Source organism: Lissotriton vulgaris, chromosome 5 (assembly GCF_964263255.1).
Source record: "Lissotriton vulgaris chromosome 5, aLisVul1.2, whole genome shotgun sequence".
Classification (NCBI taxonomy): Eukaryota; Metazoa; Chordata; class Amphibia; order Caudata; family Salamandridae; genus Lissotriton; species Lissotriton vulgaris.
The window spans coordinates 1587599890-1587620918 of NC_141693.1; the positions used below are offsets into that span (position 1 = coordinate 1587599890).

The 21029-nt window shown below is 40.8% G+C and overlaps 1 protein-coding gene across 1 annotated transcript in view; it reads right to left on the minus strand.

The window, feature by feature from the left end:
• The window catches only part of LOC147716746 (dehydrogenase/reductase SDR family member 4-like), a 243109-nt gene that overhangs the window by 22070 nt on the left and 200010 nt on the right, over positions 1-21029 (minus strand). The window contains exon 7 of the mRNA XM_086919775.1: positions 13001-13135. Within this exon, the coding sequence (XP_086775901.1) occupies positions 13001-13135 (135 nt within the window). The remainder of the gene's footprint in view (positions 1-13000; positions 13136-21029) is intronic.

A 21029-nucleotide genomic window follows, 5' to 3' on the forward strand; every position in this document is an offset into this window, starting at 1 on the left:
TGGGAAAGTAAGATCAAAGAACAGAAGAGACTAGGAAGCAAGGAGCCAGGTTTTCAGGCCCTTCCTGAAAGCCAGCAGATTTGAAGTGCTGCGTAGGGTAAGGGGCAGACTGTTCCAGAGCTGAGGTGCCCGGAGCATGAATGAACGGCCTCCAATGCGGGACTTCCTTACACGTGGAACAATAGCAAGGAATTTCGCCTCTGACCTTAAAGATTGGGCAGGGCGATAAACGGCGAGCCTCTTCTGAAGGTATTTCGCCCCGTGGCATAAAAGGCCTTGTGGGCAAGGGTAAGGGCTTTAAAAACTATCCGCTGTCGGATAGGCAGCCAATGAAGTGACTGCAACAGTCCCGAGACTTTAACTCGCCTATGCAGGCCAAAGATGGCCCGTGCTGCCGCGTTTTGGACTACCTGCATCCGTTGCAGGAGATATTCGGGCAGACCGAGATATAGGACATTGGAGTAATCCAATCTTGACCCTATCAGGGCCTGTACCGTAGTCCTCCTGTGATCCACGGAAAGCAACGGAAAAAACTTCCGTAGCATGCAGAGAAGCCCAAAACAAGTACCAGTGAGGGTAAGGATCTGAGATCTGAGAGTCAGACCGTTGTGTATTTTAACCCCCAAATTCTTAGCTGACTGCGATGGGCATCCCGGGGGAGACATGTCGCAATGTACATTGCACCTGGCTAATTCCTCAGAGGTTTTAATATATGGTAAATGATGATGATTTCACTATCATCACCAAAGGCTCACCTGAGTATAACTAAAATGTCCCTCTGGACATGGTTGCTATAATGATTTGTTTTGTTGTGGAGTATGACACCGGATTGTATGATTGACACATTTTACTGAACCACAGATACACTAGTTTAGTTTAGTTTATGTTTTATTAAACACACAAATACCCAAACGTCTCCTGCACAAATACTGAGATCTGGATACCTCTAAGCCGGCACAGTTAAGAGAGAAATATTTTGAGAGCGTTTCTGAAAGGTTTTTGGCAGTTTTGAGTAGGATAGAGCCGCCCATGCTTTTGTTTTCACAACTGCTAATGCTCTACCTTCCATCCTGGCTTTTCTGAATTTCGGCACATTAACTAGAAAACAGAAGCAGAGCATAGTGCTCTGGTTGAAGTATATCTCTAAAAGAGATCTGATATGTAATACTTTGCATTCTTCGCCGAATGCACAGCTTTCTGACAGTAGCAAAGAGCCCTAAAGTGCATGTTTTCTCAATTGAGAGCCAATGAAGTGATCTCAGATGTTGAGATATGTGCTCTCTTTTTGGTATGACGAGGATTGGCCTAGTTGCTTGTTAGACCTGACCTCCTTAGGGTGGTCTTCCCCCAAACATTTTGCCTGCTCGTTTTCAATTTTGCTGAATTCCTTTTGTTGGCCTTACGACTCTGAGCACCTTACCACTGCCAACCAACGCTAAAGTGCATGTTCTTCTCCCCTAAAACATGGTTTGATTGACTTATTCACAAATGGCAAATTGTATTTATACATAAGTCCCAAGTAGAGTGCACTACCTGTACCAAGGGCCTATAAATTAAATGCTACTAGTAGGCCTGCAGCACTGATTATGCCACCCACACAATTAGAACTTTAAACAGGTCTCACTCCTGTCACTGCAGAACCTGTGTGTGCAGTTTACACTGCGATGTCAGCTTGGCATTTAAAACCCCTTGCCAAGCCTTAAGCTCTCCTTTTATTACATATAATTCACCCCTAAGGTGGGCTCTAGGTAGCCCATAGGGCAGGGTGCTGTGTATTCAAAAGGTAGGACATGTACATTTAAGTTTTGCATGTCCTGGTAGTGAAAAACATCCACATTCATTTTTCACTACTGTGAGGCCTACCCCTCTCATAGGTTAACATTGGGAATTCCTTATTACACTTATCAGCTGTAACACATGATTGAGAAGGAGTGAATTAGTCATGTTTCATATCACTGGAATGGTAATGATAAATCCTCCTTACTCGTAAAGATGAATTTATCACTACCCTTTTCAATCAATGTTATAACCATAAAGCACTTGCCACATGCAAAGCAATAAAAACATTTCATGAATAAGATACATAAAAACAGATAAGATACATGCTACAGGATAGAAATTGGGCTTGCATAAAATATTCTACAACAGCTGACATATTATAAAAGTCAAGGGCTAGTAGCATAATTATTCAACCATGGAATCTCTTACTCCCATTGCAGCATTTGAAAAGTGACAGACCTAAAAAATAATATGGATGTCTGATAAAAGTTGAAAAGACAGCAAAGCTGGTTGTGCTTGTTTATGATTGTAATTAGTTGGGTGCCGTCTGCATAGGTGTAAGAATACAGACAGAACAACTCAATTAAATTTGCAAAAGGTGCAACATAGAGGTTGAAAAGAGTGGGGCTTCAAGCCTGATCCTTTGGGAAACCCCATGGTTGGGGTAATGCTTCCGACTGGAATTGACCTAGGACAACTATTTGGTTTCTGTCCATAAGAAAAGATGTAAACCATCTGATCATTTGACCCTTCACTCCTGAATTGTGGGGGCAATTAAGCAGGGTGTTATAGGAGACTGTGTTGAATGCTGCTGATAGATCCAAGAGGATCAGGACATCTGGTCCACCTGTGTCCAGGGCCTTTCTTATATCAATGGATGCAGTGATCAAAACCGTCTACATGCTCATTTTTGGTCAGGAGCCAGACTGGACCCTGTGAAGAAGATTGTTATCCTCTATGTACTGTGACAGCTGTATATTAACCCAGTTCTCTGGAATCTTTGCCATTAACAGCACCAAGGAGATCGATCTGTAGTTTGCACAGCTAGTTTTATACAATGGTGGCTTTTTTAAAAAGAGGTTAGACCACTGTCGCCTTACAGAGTTGAGACACCAGGCCAATCTCTAAGGATTGATTATGTATTATAGTCATTATTGGAGCAATGGATTTTCCTTTTTTTTTTTTTTTTTTTAATAAAAGTTTTTATTTTCCTTTAGTTACATAGGCACATTTGACATTACAAATTACCTTTACACAATAAACCATATTTGCACGTTTTAGACAATAACTCATACCTACTTGACATTTAATCCAACAAGACCATTCATTGAAACTGAAGGAATAGTAAAACCAAATGAAGAAAAAAAAAAGAGAAAAAGAATAACGAGAAAGAAAAAGATGAGTGAAGAATCCCTATTAATTAAACAATTTTTCTTTGATTCTCTTTCCATATGGTTAGTGGGTCCCATATTCTCTTCCCCATGCGTCTACCTCCCCTACCTTTCCGTGCGTAAACATTTTCTTCTATCTTATGAGCATACAGCGTGGAAGCCAACCAGTCTTGAAATTTGGGGGGATTTTTATCTAACCAGGCCCTGGCTATTGTCAGTCTATAGACTGCCATTATTACAAACAAAAATTCCGAAAATTGATCATAACCTTGCTCAGCTACTCCTAAAATTATACAGGATGTTGTGAGACAAATATTAATCCCCAGAGATCTTTCTAGGAATCCCTCTATTTCCCTTATCAATGAGTGTAGCTGTGGACATGTTGCAAAGATGTGAATACTATCAGCTTCCAACTCATTACAACGAGGGCAATTTATGCCTGTGTTCCCTCCCCATTTTGCTATTTTCTCGGGGGTATGATAAAGAAAGTAGAGTGTTTTGTAATGCTGGGACTGTAGGGGTGCAGCACTTAATATTGTGCATCCTAAGTTTAAGGATTCCATGAATAAATTACTATCAACACCCAGTTTGTCTGCCCACTTTGTACTATATTTCTCTAGATCGTCCTGTTTCTCTTTCACCAAAGCAGCATAGAAAGACCTTATTGTAGACTCCCCTGACCCCCTGATTTTCTCCATCAATTCTATCTTATTGAAACCTGCAGGCCCTCCAGATTTGTTCTTTAAAAAGCTTCTAATCTGTAAATACTTGAAGAAGCCCCTATTGCTGATGCCATATGCTTCTCTCAAAACCGTAAATTGCTTGAAGCCTTCTTGATCGAATAAATCCCCTATTTGCGTTATACCACACGCTTCCCATTCTAACATAGTTTGATCAGCAAAAATTTCTCCCGGGAGCGAACTGTTATTATGCAACCAAACATATCTATTAAATCTACCCAGTTTAACTTTCTTCAAAAAGGCATTCCATATCGTAACTGCAGCCCTCACAGTTTTGAACCTAGTTCTTTTAAAGTAACTATAGTCTATACATTTTAAAAAACAATTACTTGCATTTGACCCTAGTACAACAGTATAAATTTTTGTAGACAGATCTTGCAATCTTATATCATCTACATTCCCCCCAATTAATCCTTGTATATACTGTAATACAGTAACCATATAATATAAACGAAAGTCAGGTACTCCCCAACCCCCTTTTTCCCTAGGTAATGTCATGAATCTATACGCTCTCCGAGTCTTACCGTGAGCCCAGATGAACCGGTTACATATAGCTTCTATATTATTAAACCAATGGGATTCAAATAGTAGGGGTATGGCTCTGAAGAAGTATAAGAACTTAGGAAAGATCATCATCTTAATAACATTTGTGCATCCCACCAATGATAAATGTAAATTATTCATTCTTTCCAAGTCTTTTTTTACGGTAGAGAGCAAGGGATCTAGATTACTTTTGATAATATTATCTATCTCTGCTGTGATTCTCACCCCTAAATAAATTGCTTCTTCTACCACTCTATCATCGTTACAAATTACCCACTGATTTCTTACAATCTGGGTTTTGTTGCTGTTCAAACTATATCCTGAGAACTGCCCGAAGCGCTCCGCCTCAGCTTCAATTGTTCTAACAGCTTCCATAGGTTGTGCAGTCAGTATAGCCACATCGTCGGCATATGCTAGTGTTTTAAATCTGCATCCGTTAAGAATTAAAGGGGGAATATGTTGGTTAGCTTCCAATTTCCGAATGTAGGGGTCAAGATATAGAGCAAAAAGTAGGGGGGAAGATGGGCACCCCTGCCTTGTCCCTCTGTATATTTTAACTGCAGTGGATTGTCCTTTGTTGACCCTTATTTTGGCAGTCGGGTTAAGATACAGAGTTTGTAAGGCTTTAACAAATCCTGCCCCTATACCATTCCACCTCAGTACTTCCCATAGGTAACTCCAGGACACCCTGTCGAACGCTTTTTCAGCGTCTAAAAACAGGGCAGCCGTGGGGTCTTTTAACGTATTTGCAGCATCAAATACAGTGATTACTTGCCTCGTGTGCTGAGTCGTTCCCTTTCCAGGAATAAAACCATGTTGTGAAGGGGCTACAAGAGATTCAATAACCTTTGAGAGCCTTTTTGCCAGAATTTTAGAGAACACCTTAACGTCTGCGTTCATTAGTGTTATGGGACGGTATGATCCCGGAACGTCTGTGGGTTTACCCTTTTTGAGAATCACGATAATCTCTGCGCCTCCCCATGATTCTGGTACAGCCTCACCCTTTTGTGCTAGTAACATTACGTTAAGCATTTCTTCTAGTAATGCTGATTGAAAAATCTTATAGAATTCTACTGGCAACTGGTCGGGACCTGCTGCTTTTCCTGTTGGCAATTCCCCCAGGGCCTCAACCAATTCATTCAGCTGTATCGTTTCCTCCAACATTTTTTTATCTTGCTCGTCTAGCCGGGGAGGCTCTATCTCCCCTAAGTAGCTTCTTATTTCTTCCTTGTTTTCCTGCCCATCCTGTGCATAGAGTTCTGCATAAAACTGTTTAAAGACTTCTCTAACTTGTTCATCTTCCTTTACTGTAACCCCCTGTAAGTTCTTAATTGCCTTGACATCAGCCCTTCCCTCCCTTTGCCTAGCCCGCACTGCCAATATATGTCCTACTCGTTCATTAAGTTCATAGGCCTGTTCTTTATTTGCCATATATTTCTCAACTGTCTTTTTAGCCATTCCCTCCAGAGTTTCTGCCTTAAGGGCCACTATTTTCAGCAATATCCGGTCAATGGGGGAGCGAGAAGAAATAGCCGAGAGGAGTGCTTCTTCTGAATCCCTGATTAGTTTAATATCTTCCTCCGCTTTTAATTTTGTCTCTCGCTGTGTCTTAATAACAAAGCTCAGGGTTTCACCTCTTACGCCCGCCTTAAAGGCGTCCCACACTATTCCTGGTGTTGCTGTGCCCTTATTTATCTCCCAGTATTCCTTAATCCAGTTGGTCATTCTGTCCTTATACCCCTGGTCTTGTAGTAAAGTTCTATCAAATGTCCACTGGGTCAATTTAATCCTCTTCTGTCCAATTATTACGGTTAATACTAATGGGTTGTGGTCTGATATAATCCGCGGTTCCCTATCTATCTTAACTCTATTCATCATACTTCTTGAGATTAAGAAATAGTCTAGTCTTACCAGTATTTGATGAGGGGCTGAAAAATAAGTACTTCCATCTAGATTGGGATGGTATTTTACCCATGGGTCTTCTAATGAATTATTTCTTACCAAATCTGCAAGAGCTCTGTGAGTTTTCCTTTTCCTTCCTAAGTAGTTCCTACCAGAATCTAGAAAGCTGCTATCTATATCGTGTATATTCAAATCCCCACATAGTATAATGGGTTCTGGCCACTGTGCTAGTTCTGTGTCCAGGTATTGAAAGATCTCGGGGTCATCACTTGTAGAACCGTACACCGATACAATCGTAATAGTTTCCCCTCTAAATACTAATTCCACTAAAACCCACCTACCCCATTGATCTACCTTCTTTCTTTTTATCTGTGTGTCATATTTCTTCCCTAAAATGGCTACCCCTCTCGTTTTAGTATTTTGGCTAGTTTTTGCTAATACGTTAAAGCCTAGCTGTTCTAGCAGGTAGGCCTTAGTATCCTCTATATGAGTCTCTTGGATACATATTAAGTCCGGGTTCAATGATTTCAGATAAGCAGTAGCCTTAAGCCTTTTATTTAGATCATTTAGACCACAAATATTTAGTGAGATTATCCTACAGGACATTATATATCAATTTTTCCCCCCTCTTGCTCGCAGTTCCAAAACTCAAGTGGTTCATTATTTCCTTACCTACAACTTTTGAAAAGGGGAAGCTAATGAGCCCTTTCTCCATCAAATCTTTCTTTTCTCTGTTATGTGCATTGTGCTTTATCTTGTGATTGTGCCCATCACCTAAGTGTCTGTCTCCCCCCCCCCCCCTTGCCTTCCCCCCCTGTCTCCCTCCCCAGCTGGATCCCCCCCCCCTTACCACAGGCAAATAGGTCTTCCAGACCTATGTGTAGCCCCTGTAGTTTGTAGAGTCGCAACCCTCTCCCACCCTGAGTCCTTAGCTATTAGCTACTCTATACATACTTGATTGCTGGTAGTTTTACAGAGTTTTCGGTGGACTAGCTGTGAAGAAGATTGTTATCCTCTATGTACTGTGACAGCTGTATATTAACCCAGTTCTCTGGAATCTTTGCCATTAACAGCACCAAGGAGATCGATCTGTAGTTTGCACAGCTAGTTTTATACAATGGTGGCTTTTTTAAAAAGAGGTTAGACCACTGTCGCCTTACAGAGTTGAGACACCAGGCCAATCTCTAAGGATTGATTATGTATTATAGTCATTATTGGAGCAATGGATTTTCCATTTATTATGAGTTGTTTGGCTGGCATTGGGTCCCATGGTGAGCCCAATTTATTATATGAGAGTGCAGAGCCAATTCATAACTGCTTCTGCTGTAATCAGTAGAAAAGTGGTCCAGCTCTCTGACTTGTCAAATATTTGTGGTCGAGGAGATGGCGCTATCTTCTGCAAAAGCACTACTCATAGGGTCAGGAAATCAGAAAGTTAACAGGAAGCTAGAAATGTTATTTGTAAAACAGGTTGCCATTTTTGGGCGGAACTCCTCGGAAGGGGGAATTTTTTTTAACATGAGCCACTCCTGTGGCCAAGCACATGCAGATCGCAAAGGCGTGGTCTTTTCCTGACAGCTGCAATTTGAGAAAAAATCATTGTGGGAAATGGTCAACAGTTGTTTATAGTGTTTACGTTCTCTGTTTCATTTTTAGCCTCTTCCTGAAATCTGCTTCCCTAATGCCCGCTCTTGGGAGCGGAGTCAAGGACAACCTAGATGCACTCAGTTTAAACAAGTAATCTGTAAGAAATAGTACACGGAATCAAATTTAAGCAAAATGTTCAGTTGCGTGCAAAAGGAAAAGGCCCTGCAAGCCTATAGTCGTAAAATGTAAAGGTACACCAGACGTGTATTGGAAAACTGTGTTCAATTATTGCCTGAATTGTTTAACTTTATGTGATTACTACTAAAGACTTTTTTGATTTACACTCCTATGAGTGATTAGCGCAGTGCATTATGCTATCCAGTCACACGCTCTTGGGAGCGAGCAGGTGTACCCGATGGGAGATGCTGGAATATTTTGGAAGGACCTTGTTCAGGGCTGCTTTTATCCACTTAATAAAATCCGGCATGTTGGCATTGATATCTACTGACAGTGGTAGCAAAGTATTAATTAGTGTTTTGTTAAGTTTGTTAGCATCCATGTTTTCTCACTGATTAAAGTTCTTTTTTACACCGAGGGTCTCTTTGAACAAATGTGATTTGATTGGAATAGCAAAAACTACTGCTCGATGATCTGACTATGTTAGTTTATGAGCATTGCAATACTTGAACGTGTCATTGTTGACGTAAAATGGGTCCAAGGTATGTCCTGTCGTCTGATGGGTAAGTTTAAATACTTGTTTGTGAAGATTGTATGCTGCTAGAATATCTTTTAATTCTGTGGCATTTTAATCAAGCGGATCATTATTATGAAGATTAAAATCACCTAAAAGTATTAATTTACTGGACTGGACTGCTATAACTGGGGCATGTGCACTAATTGTTTGCTGTATTGGAAAATATTAAACATGTTTCTAAAATAAAACTGACTTTACAATTAACGAAGACTTTAAATTACAACCCCCCAACCAAAAAAACAGATAGTAGACATATTCGTCTATGATAGGATGTCTGGTATTAGGCTCATCCCCTTTGGCATGCAGTAGCCTTTTTACCATATCTACAACGAACTCCCAACATTTTATTTTTACTGTGGCCACTTACATTTTTCACCCACCTTCTAAAATAATTGTTTCTTACTTATCAGCCTCATATTGATTCATATTGCTTGGGTGCTCCAGCCTGACACGCCAATCCACCTTAGCAATGGGTTCCAGGCCGCACGCACACCACTCAATTTTATTCAGTGCATGGATCGGTCACTGTCGGTTTCTTTACCTCTCTCATGTTTTGCACTTTTGCCAATCCTGTTAAGTACCACATTACATGGAACTTTTTTCTTCTAATGAACTGTGGGCCCTTTATTAGGTTTCGCCTGCACAACGCTTGCGCTTTGCTGGTGAAGTTTCTTGTATTTAATATATCTCAAAAGTGAACTCTCATCAGTTCCCATGGTTGAATTACTGTGTTCATTCGTATTTGTGTGGGATTTTTCTTTGGGTAACTTCCCCTGGCTGCATGCATTTACAATACTACCAATAAAAAAGTCAGGCAATTTCTAACAGTATGCTAGAATGCTTGCTTTTAGTTACTTAGTTGTGTAAAGTAGATGTTTTAACCTTACAACCTTTGTGGTATTTTCTATTCATGCCTCAGTACCTTTCTTTGCACTCTGAAGTCATTATCGGATTGATTTTTTCTACTTAATCTCTTTGGTCATTATGACCAAATTCTAAATGTTGTACTAAACATTGCACATTAAAAATGAAGTTAATATACAAGAGCTATGCTATACTTCACCACAACAGGCAGCCACAAGTGCAGTGACCTTGGGTAATGATTAGAATGGTGCAGTAGGTGCAGCAGGTGCAGTAGCACCGGTCCCAAAGGTTGTCAGAACTTCTCTAAAACAGATATTATTGCTATATTTGACTACTATACAGGCAGTCACAATTGCAGTTACCTTGCAGTTAAAAGGGATTTGAGTTGAATGGTTCAGCAGGTGCAGTGGCACTGGGGCCAAAAGCTCCAGGTCCCCACTAAACCCAAATTATTGGTACATTTTACTACTAAACAAGACAGTCACAAGCGCATTTATCTAGCAAGCATTAGGGTTATGATTTGAATGGTGCAGCAGGTGCAGTTGCACCAAGTCCAAAAGTTCTAGGCACCCCACTAAACACCAAATATTGCTATATTTTACTACTATGCAGGCAGTCACAATTTCAATTACCTTGCATTTAGCCATTGTCTGACCTGGGGTGGTGTGGAGTGCAAAAAAAACGATGGATTTAGGCCCAGATCTTTGTACTGGGGTGAATGTAAGACATTGTTTTGCATTCTGTCCATCAACTGTGTTTTTTGCATTTGTCACCCCGAGTGGGCTGGGTATGCTCAGACGTGAGTCCCAGGCTCTCCACATCACTGGAGTCAAGCTATCCAGGCTGAAGAAGGCTGATAGCCAGAAACCGGTCCTTGGATGCTTGATTCCGGTCTAGGAAAGACATGGCTTGGTAGTTCGGGCTGGACTGTTCTCATGAGGCACAGGGTCAAGGCTGAATTGCATATAGCCATTGTCTGACCTAGGGTGGTGTGGAGTGCAACAAAAAAACGATGGATTTAGGCCCAGATCTTTGTACTGGGGTGAATGTAAGACATTGTTCTGCATTCTGTCCATCAACTGTGTTTTTTGCAGCACATGCAGTGCCACCAGGCCGAAAAGTTGACAGAACCCCACTAAACACCAAATATTGCTATATTTTACTACTATACAGGCAGTCACAATTTCAATTACCTTGCACCTAAAAGGGGCTTGATTTAAATGGTGCAGCAGGTGCAGTGGCACCAGGGCCATACGTTGCCATGACTCAACTAAACACTGAATATTGCAATATTTTACTTCTAAACATTCACTCATAAGTGCAGTTATCTAGCAAGCACAAGGGTCATGATTTCAATCGTGCTACAGGTGCAGAGGCAGAGGGACCAACAGCTCCAGGCACCCCTCTAAACATCTAATATTGCTATATATTATTTCTAAACAGGCAACCACAAGTACAGTTACCTTGTAGACAATAGGCTCATGATTTGAATGGCGCAGCAGGGACAGTAGCACCGGGCCCTAAAGTTGTCAGAACTCCTCTTAACACATAATATTGCTATATTTGACTACTAAACAGGCAGTCACAATAACAGTTATCTTGCAGTTAAAGGGGCTTGATTTGAATGGTGCAGCAGGTGAAGTGGCACCGGGGCTAAACACTCTAAGGACCCCACTAACCGCAGAATATTGCTACTAATTGAGCAGTCACACGTGCAGTTATCTAGCAGGCACTAGGGATGTGATTTCAATTGTTCTGCAGGTGCAATGGCACTTGGGCCAAAAGTCGTCAGAATCATCTAAACACATAATATTGCTATCACATTGATTATTTCTGTTTTATCCCTCTTTCATTTTTCAAAATGTTGCTATTTCTTACCCACACTATACCACTAGTAACAGCACAATATATTGCTTTTTTGTACATAAACAAGTCCTAACACTTTAACAGACTTTCTGTAATAACAACTCAGCAAGCTACAACTTACAACAAAAAACTGGTTATCATTAATCTCACAGGTGTAACCTAATACATTTACCAAAGTTTGTGTATTATCGCACCACTGCCCTAAACATTTTTTTTAGAAATAAATATGAATCTTGTCTGTGCACTGAATATACATATCACTGCATGTCCCTCGTTTGCATGGCACTTCATATCTTGATATCTTGGAAACACTTACCCTAAAAGCTCTTTTACTGCTTTCAGGGTCACTCATACCCTAGTCTTTAGTTGTGGACTCTTGTCACCATCATGTCTGTAAATAATTTTTTAACTCACACATTCCTGTTTTCTGGGCTGTGAAATGCAGCCTATTTATGTGTCTAATTAGACATTTTATCTTATTTTCTTTATACAATGATTGTTGCTTGAAGGCTCTTTCCTGATGATGACCCATTACTAAGGAAGGGTTAATATGCTGTTGACACAACTGCCTTGTAAACGAGTCAAGCGTTGTCTAGCATAGTCTTATGGGATGCAAACAGTGGATCCCGCACGCTGGTGTCAGTATATTAACGGTACTTTTTGGCCTTGTATTTACCAGTACAAGAATTTTTTTTTGTTTTCTTGTCACTGTGTGATCGCTGAAGCACCTAGCACATTCTATTACAAAATAATGTTATGAAACAAATTCATTACAACTGCATTTATGCTACTAAAAGTTTATATATTCTTTGGAAGAACATTTTTCATGTCTCGTTACTTTTTGTCTTTGATTGTGACAGTTATTATTCTCTCTTACTTCACTTCTGTAGATTAACTGAAGTTAAGCTATTTGTAATACAGTGAATATACTCCTATCTGCCTCTGTTGTACGTATATACCCTTCAATTAGAGGAGCAGACGTTTAGCTATCTACCCAGACCCCAACTCTACTAGCGATCAATCACAGCTGCAACAAACCCATACCTGTTCCACTGGTCCTCAGTAAGTGCTTCTCAGCACCCTCAGCTCAACACTCTGAGCGGAAGATCCACAAGATACTTTTCTCTAAACTTAAAGGGCAGAGGACTCCAACCAACAAGAGATATGTATGTGGGGCTGTTCTCATTTGCAGGACTCCAAGCATCTTAAGCCACTTTAAAATGACTCAAAATCGCATAATCAGCCCAAGCCCCACTTGCAATTATCAAGTCTTAAAAAAGTCCTGTAAACACTTGTTTATTAACTTTCCTAATATCTTCGGCATCTGGTTAACCATTGCTCTCTAGTCAAGCCTAAAATATGTTCTCTTCTCCCCAACAATGCTGCACCATGACTGGTTTTCTACTTCCCACTCTCCACTCCGTCACTTACCTCCCTGCCAACCTTGGCTAGGGCGAGCATGGTGCCAGAGAATTCACTCTGCTATTCATGGGAACCCAGCTTGGTGCCAACACAATGCCCCACTCTAACTATTCCAATTACCATCCACTGCTTCTATGCCCTGAGAAACTCACCATACTGCCAAAGTTAGTCCGCGAGAGTCCTGGAGCCAAGCAGTTTACTCTAATGTTCATGGGCGCCAAGGTCGGAGCCAGCACTTTGGTCAGGCCAAAGAGGGCCGTCTTACTGACACAGTAGGGACCAATGTTCTGAAAAAGGAAGCAAGAGAGAAATACTCAGTTTTGAGGCGAGAAAAAGAAAGGGGGGCAGGTGAAGCTTGAAGGGCCTATGCATTGAGATGCCCATCACCTCTCTAGAGTGCTACGTAGTTAAACCTGGAAGCTAGAACCCCAATGCTCACTAATGCAGTCATTTAAGACCCCACTGGAAGGGTAGTGTGTTCTCTTATCCCCTGACATAGGCATTCACCTATCTCCGATTAGTGTCTTGTGTACGCCTCTGTTGCTGTGACATGTGTCTCCTAACAACTGCCGACAGGGGAAACATCACTTACAACGCAACTTTTACAATGACATACCATTACAACAGAACTTTTACAACGCAAAAACTTTTACAACGCATGTATTTACAACGCATGTATTTACAATGCAGGTACCTTTACAACGCATACCATTACAACGTAAGTATTGGTAAGTATATAGTTATATTTTAAATGTTATATGTTTGGGGTAAAGGGGTATTTTTAGGGTTCAGGGTCAGTTTTGGGTTTTTGGGTAAAGGGGTATTTTTAGGGTTCAGGGTCAGTTTTTAGTTTTTGGGTAAAGGGGCATTTTTGGGGTTCAGGGTTAGTTTTTAGTTTTTGGGTAAAGGGGTATTTTTGGGGTTCAGGGTCAGTTTTTAGTTTTTGGGTAAAGGGGTATTTTTGGGGTTCAGGGTCAGTTTTTAGTTTTTGGGTAAAGGGGTATTTTTAGGGTTCAGGGTCAGTTTTTAGTTTTTGGGTAAAGGGGTATTTTTGGCGTTCAGGGTCAGTTTTTAGTTTTTGGGTAAAGGGGTATTTTTGGGGTTCAGGGTCAGTTTTTAGTTTTTGGGTAAAGGGGTATTTTGGGGGTTCAGGGTCAGTTTTTAGTTTTTGGGTAAAGGGGTATTTTTGGGGTTCAGGGTCAGTTTTAAGTTTTTGGGTAAAGGGGTATTTTTGGGGTTCAGGGTCAGTTTTTAGTTTTTGCGTAAAGGGGTATTTTTGGGGTTCAGGGTCAGTTTTTAGTTTTTGGGTAAAGGGGTATTTTTGGGGCTCAGGGTCAGTTTTTAGTTTTTGGGTAAAGGGGTATTTTTGGGGTTCAGGGTCAGTTTTTAGTTTTTGGGTAAAGGGGTATATTTGGGGTTCAGGGTCAGTTTTGGGTTTTTGGGTAAAGGGGTATTTTTGGGGTTCAGGGTCAGTTTTGGGTTTTTGGGTAAAGGGATATTTTTGGGGTTGAGGGTCAGTTTTGGGTTTTTGGGGTACAGGGGTACAGGGTAAAAATAAATTAAAATTAAATTTAAATTAAATTACATTAAATTATATTTTTTTAAATTAATTTACGATTATAAAATTAATATATATTTACCTATACTTACATTGTAATGGTATGCGTTGTAAAGGTACCTGCGTTGTAAAAACATTCGTTGTAAATACATGCGTTGTAAAAGTTTTTGCGTTGTAAAAAATGCGATGTAAAAGCATGCGTTGTAATAACATGCGTTGTATCATCATATATCCGCAGACAGACATGCCTGAATCCATGTACAGCGAGATGGTGCGAGTATGCATGTCAGGGTTTCTCTAGGCTGTCCTACTCTGTAGCTACATACTACACATATACATGCCCTGGTACCTTGAAATGGTTCTCTGCCTTCACAAACCCCACATTACCTGGCAAGCCATGTGCCATAATATGATCTGTATTATAGAGCAGATTCTCATATGCATGGAAGCCTAGGCTGTCTCATGAGCGTCAGAGAAACATTCAATGTGGGGAAAGGACCAGAGCAGTCTAGATGGCATCAGAAACATAATAACATAGAATATTGTTGTACTTATTCCTGCTGCTCAGCCTAGACTGTTTGGTGTGAGAGCGTGTTAGAATATTGAGTGTGTAAGACTGTCAGTTGGATGAAGGGCTGAGCGGCAGGAATCTGCTCCTGGTGGGGTTTTATCCTCTTCTTCTCATCTTACCATCTTACCTGCAATAAACTACTTACAAGGAACTTCAAGGATTACGCTATCTTATTTACTACATTTTAGCGACGCTTTGAACTTACGTGTACCACTTCAAAAGAAGCTGAAATTCACATCGAAGGAAGATTTTTGAAGCAGCAAAGAAACAGAGAACTTAAAAGACAAGGTAAAACACTCTACACTTTTTAAGTTTTTCTTTACTTTATCCAGCACCACGCGACCCCACCAGTGACCCAAAAATCGGTCGCCCTAAGAAGTAAGAGTGCCAGATCAAGCTCAAGGTCAAAAGCCACTGTAAGAGTACTCACGTTATGTGATGAGAAATTTTTGACCTTTAAAGTAGTGTTTCACACCAGTTACGCAAAGCTATGGCTTATCCCTGTGAATTGTGAACCCACTGTGAACCCTGTGTTTAAAGACACTTGAATCGAGCACTCTGAATTGGGCACCCTTCGACACATGAGAATTATTTCAGCACTTTGTTGTGGAAGTATCAGCATTCCTGATGAGCTTGACACTCCAGAGGAGTTTACATGAACGAGAGTCTTGTTGTGCAAAAAGACATCTCTGTCAGCAGTTACACGCGTTAACCAAGTCGCACACTGCTGCTTGTGAGGTGAACAACCTTTGTTTTCCCTGTGGGGACATGGGTGCCTGCTGTATTGTTTGTCCCCATGGAGAGAGAACAGAGCGCAGTGTGGGCCATTCACTCCCTGTTTTTTTTTTTTGGCAGCAGGCAACATAGAGCAAAGCGTGATTAAATGACTGTTATTTATTTTGTGGCATGCCGGTTTTCATCGCTTTTTGAGGAAAAAACTGGCGGATATGTTGTACATATTCCTGCTGCTCAGCCTAGAATGTTTGGTGTGAGAGCTTGTTAGAATGTTGATTGTGTAAGACTGTCAGTTGGGCTGAGTTCCAGGAGGCTGCTCCTGGTGGGCTTTTATCCTCTTCTTTTTATCTTACCATCTTACCTGCAATAAACTACTTACAAGGATCTTCAAGGACTACGCTATCTTATTTACTACAAATATCCAATCATACCTAGTCCTAGTCATCTGTCGCTCCATCATGAGGTCTGAATTTCGATGATTTCATTGCCTCATTTGGAACTCACTGCTTTTAACACTCCACTCCCTTACAGCATGAAGCGGAGGCCCACTAACCCCATGTCTCAACAAGGGATGATGCCATGTGGTTGTGAATGCCATGCTGTGCCACTTATTATGTTGCAGTCATTGGATCTGGGCACTATTTGTCTCTTCTTCTGCAACTCTGGCGTTGCCTAGATAGTCCAGCAGCCCAAATCACCTGCAGAACACTTGCCACTGGTACTTCGATTCAGCCTAATGTTAGCCCAACCAGCCCTTGGGTCTGTCAGAATCTAGTCCCAAGATGGCACCCTTCCAAAGAAGCATGACTCGAGTCCCCATTATTTTGGGCAATCAGGTCTCTGTGCAGCTTTTGGGACCCTTCAAAGCAACGTTTTCTCTTTTCCTGGCATACTGGCTGACTCAGTACATGCAATCTTTTGATTCCCCTGGCATTAAGAGAGCCAAAAATGCCCCATTGTGATTCCAAGCACATTAACTGTACCACCACCTTGGCACTACCTGGTGTGTTTGCAAAACATAAGCAGGCATCCTTCCGCATTCCTGGTGGATGCCTTTATTCACCGTCTTTTAAGAGACTTTTAAGAGACTTTCTTCTGGATTTCTTCATGGTGTACAGACAGCCCATACATACAAAAGTCTTTCACAGGCCACTCTGTTTACTGGCTTCCTAATCTATTCACAATCTATGCATCGAAATTAGTTTCATGTTGCAGCTTTTTTGTGTTTTACCTTCATGACCAAAGGCTCACTAAAGGTCACCAAGGCTCAGAATAATGGTAACATTTTGGCCAACATGCAACCACAGGAGATTTGCCTGGACAGCCATGTGACAGCCATCTGTCGTGAGCGCCCTGACGACTCAAGTGGACCCTTTCTCATACTTTGAAGGTCCCATGCACTGGACAACATCTGGCTCTTAAAAGGGGTCCTTTAACAATCTGGCTGTGTCCCATGGGGGCCTCAAGTTGGGTCACTGACAACTCAAACTCATAGCGGTTTCTCAACTAACTAACTACCTCTATTCAAAGACTCACACCACCATTCGCAACTACCCACCTCTCAAGCACTGTTCATATATTCTGCTATTTGTCAGTAATAACGCTTACATAACAGATATGAGAAAAAGAAAATATAGTCATTCTGACAGTCAAACGATTAAGTTGGCTCCTAATCATTTATCTTATAAACATGCACAGTACAACTAAATTATCATAAATATGCAAGTTAAACATGGAAAACCAAAAGAAAATTATAGCAGAAAGTGTGCTTGTTCCAGTATTCCTACAAAAAATCCTAGAGCACTTACTATAAAAACACATAAACCTCCATATTGTAACAGAATAAAAGACATCTTAATCGTAATCAACATTGGCAAAGCCAATTGGTCTGGCTATTTCTTGATGGAAGTGCATTCATTAGCTATTTTATGGATTTATTTGATTCACTTAGACATCCATACATCCATGTGTGTGGCTTATCCATTCAAACCCCATTCATCAAGCCACCTAATTTATCCATACATTGATAGGCACATTAACTCTGTCTTGCATTCATCCATCCAGGCACATAAATTTTTGTAAAGATGAAGCGGAGACAGGAGATGGTAGTTGTAGATTTATTGCAGAGAAGAGAGCCGTCCAGCTAGTAGAGGAGACACAGCAGCTGCAACTGCCACACAAGGAACACTAGGGTAGAATCCTCAGTAACCCCAAAGGTGACATCACAGTGTTCAGTGATGGAATGACAACAGGCAATGTAAAGTACAGATTACAGATCACCACACACCTCCCCCCTTTTTAAAAAAAAAACCAACAAAACAAACAAAAAAAACAGAGAATATAACAACTGGGATAAGCGAATTAGATATAATCACGAAATCTGTTAGGCCTAACAGTTACTCTAGAGCTTTTCCTGAAACCATTCCCAACATTGACAATTTTAGGTGAAGGAGCAGTTGCACGGGAGGAAGGATCTTTAGCAACCCGAGAAGTGCTCCACCAGTTGCCATTTGACAATTTAACAGCATTCTTGCGAACTTCCACAACTTGCTGAGAATCAAGAAATTTTGAAAAACCCTTCTTAACAGTGACAGGATTCTTAATTCTAACCCAATCACCCGCACGATTATTGTGTAGGGATTTCTTGCTAAATTTCACATTACTAGACAGTGAATTGGAAGACTTTTTATTAGCACATTCCCAAACTTCTTCTAAATCACACCCCCGGTGGAAGCTTTTAACCATCCAAAAAGGGAAAGCTTGGGAGCAAGCTTTTCTTCCTCTCATAAGTTCGAAGGGAGAGAAACCTGTGGCAACATGAGGGGAAATCCGATAAGACCATATAAGATCTTTTACAGCTTGAGAAATACAGCTATTAGACCTGAAAGCAGCTTGCACACATTCAACAATAACCCTATTGAACCTCTCGGTTTTGCCATTGCTCTGGGGATGGTATAAAGGAGTTCTGGTATGTTTAATGCAGCAGTTATTCAAAAAAACACTAATTTCCTTAGAAATAAACTGTACTCCGTTGTCAGTGAGAATTTCTTCCGGACAACCTTCCCTCAGGAAAATTTTACTTAAGCAATCAATCACACTTTTAGAGTTGGGAACATTGATGGGTTCAACCTCAACCCATCTAGAAAGGTGATCAACAAGGACCAGAAAGTATTTGGAAGTATTGGGAAGAAAATGAAATGGACCAAGAAAGTCCAGACCAATTTTCTGCCAAGCTCTAACAGGTGGAGGAACAATGGAATCACAAACACCTTCTAAGACAAGAACCTTGTCACTAGTGTTGCAACGTGTACAAAGTTTAATAGCCTCCACAATCTGATTGTCCATTTTAGGCCACCAGAAATTCGATCTAACATTTCTCTTGCTAATGGTGGCTCCTAAATGTCCAGAATGGGCATCAGCAACTATTTTCTCTCGATAAACAGAAGGAGGAATGAATTTGTCGCCTCTAACAATTTTACCATTTTCTAAAGAAAGTTCAGAGTTAATTTTCCAATAGATCTGAAGTTCGGGAGAAAGAGATTTTTCCTTTGGCCACCCTTTTTGTATGAAGGAAATTACATCTTTAAGGACAACATCATTTTCAACAGCTTTAATCCAATCATTTTCAGCAAAAGAAATAGAATCTTGGGAAATATTAGCCACAAAGCATTCTTCAATCTCAGTTTCCCATTCATTTTCGTCAGGATCTTGTATAGGTAGCCTGGACAAACAGTCTGCCCGTTTGTTCTTACAGCCAGGATTATAAATGACTTTGAAGTTAAACTCCAATAATTTAGTGGAAAGTCTAGCCAACCGTGCGGTTGTACGTTTGATATTTCTGCCTGACAAAATATCGACCAGAGGTCGATGGTCGGTTTGAAGGATAAACGGTCTACCCCACAGGTAAGATTTGAATTTCTCAACGCTCCAAGCACAAGTTAGGCGCTCTTTTTCTATGACAGAATATTTTCTTTCAACAGGACGAAGAGTCCTGGAGGCAAACCCCACAGTAAATTCCTTGCCATAAGCCAATTTTGAAAGGACAGCTCCTAAGCCATATTCACAAGCGTCAACAGTGACCACAGTTTCTCTATTACCATTAAAAGACTGAAGAGCAGGAGCTTTAGTAATATGTTCTTTAATGAGCTGAAAGCCCTTTTCCCACTCATCAGACCAGCTGAAGGTGGCACCCTTTTTTAGGAGAAGTCTAAAACATTCAGTAGTCTTGGCATAGTCTCTCATGAATTTTGAGTAAAACTCACAAAGACCAAGAAAGGACAAAAGCTGTTCTTTGTTTGAGGGGGCAGGAGCTTCAATAATGCTTTTAACTAAACCTGGTCTAGGTTTAATGCCACTCTCAGAAATGATATGACCAAGATACTCTACCTCTCTGGTTTTGAATACACACTTGCTCTTCTGTAAAGTTACATCTCTTTGTTCCAAAATGTTAAAAACTTGGTCAATGGCTTTCTCATGCTCGGCCTCAGTTTGAGTAAAAATAAGAATATCATCTTGAAAGACGACTACATTAGAAAGTTCCTCAAACATTTCGGACATGATTCGCTGAAAGACAGCAGTGGCAGAAGCCAGGCCAAAAGGAAGGCGACGAAATTGGAATACGCCATCAGGTGTAACAAAAGCAGTGAGATGTCGCGAAAGAGGATGCAATTCAATCTGGTGGTAAGCTGCCTTGAGATCAAGTTTTGAAAACCAAGTGGACGAACCTACCTTTGCTATTAAATCCTCAATACGGGGAAGAGGAAAGCCATCGACCCAGATGGCCTCATTAAGACTGCGCAAATCCACACACATCCTAAGGTCACCAGACCTCTTCCTGGCAAGTACAATGGGAGAAAGCCATAATGTGGATTCTACTTTTTCAACAATTTCTTGTTCACATAGTGACTTTAGGTGTTTAGACAAATCTTCTCTAATACTGAGTGGGACATTTCTGAGTTTGTGTTTGACCGGGGTAATGTTATCTTTGACTTTAATAAAATGTTGAAAATTGGTGATTTTACCAAGGCGATCTTCAAAAATGTTCTCATATTTGCATTCCCACACTTTACCATCCAAAATGTTGCAAACAGGAACAGAAGAAGACGTAGAACAAGGGAGATTGCACCCTTCAATAAATACAGGGTTGGGTAAACCAGGTTTGATAGTGATACCAAATTCAGCTTGATGTAGAAGACCAAGGACATTGATACCTCGCTTGGCAACATAAACCTTCCCCTTAATAGATTTGCCAAAAATGCAGATCTCAGCCCAGAAATAACCTAAAAGATTAATTCTGCTCCCTTCAAAGGCCACAGTG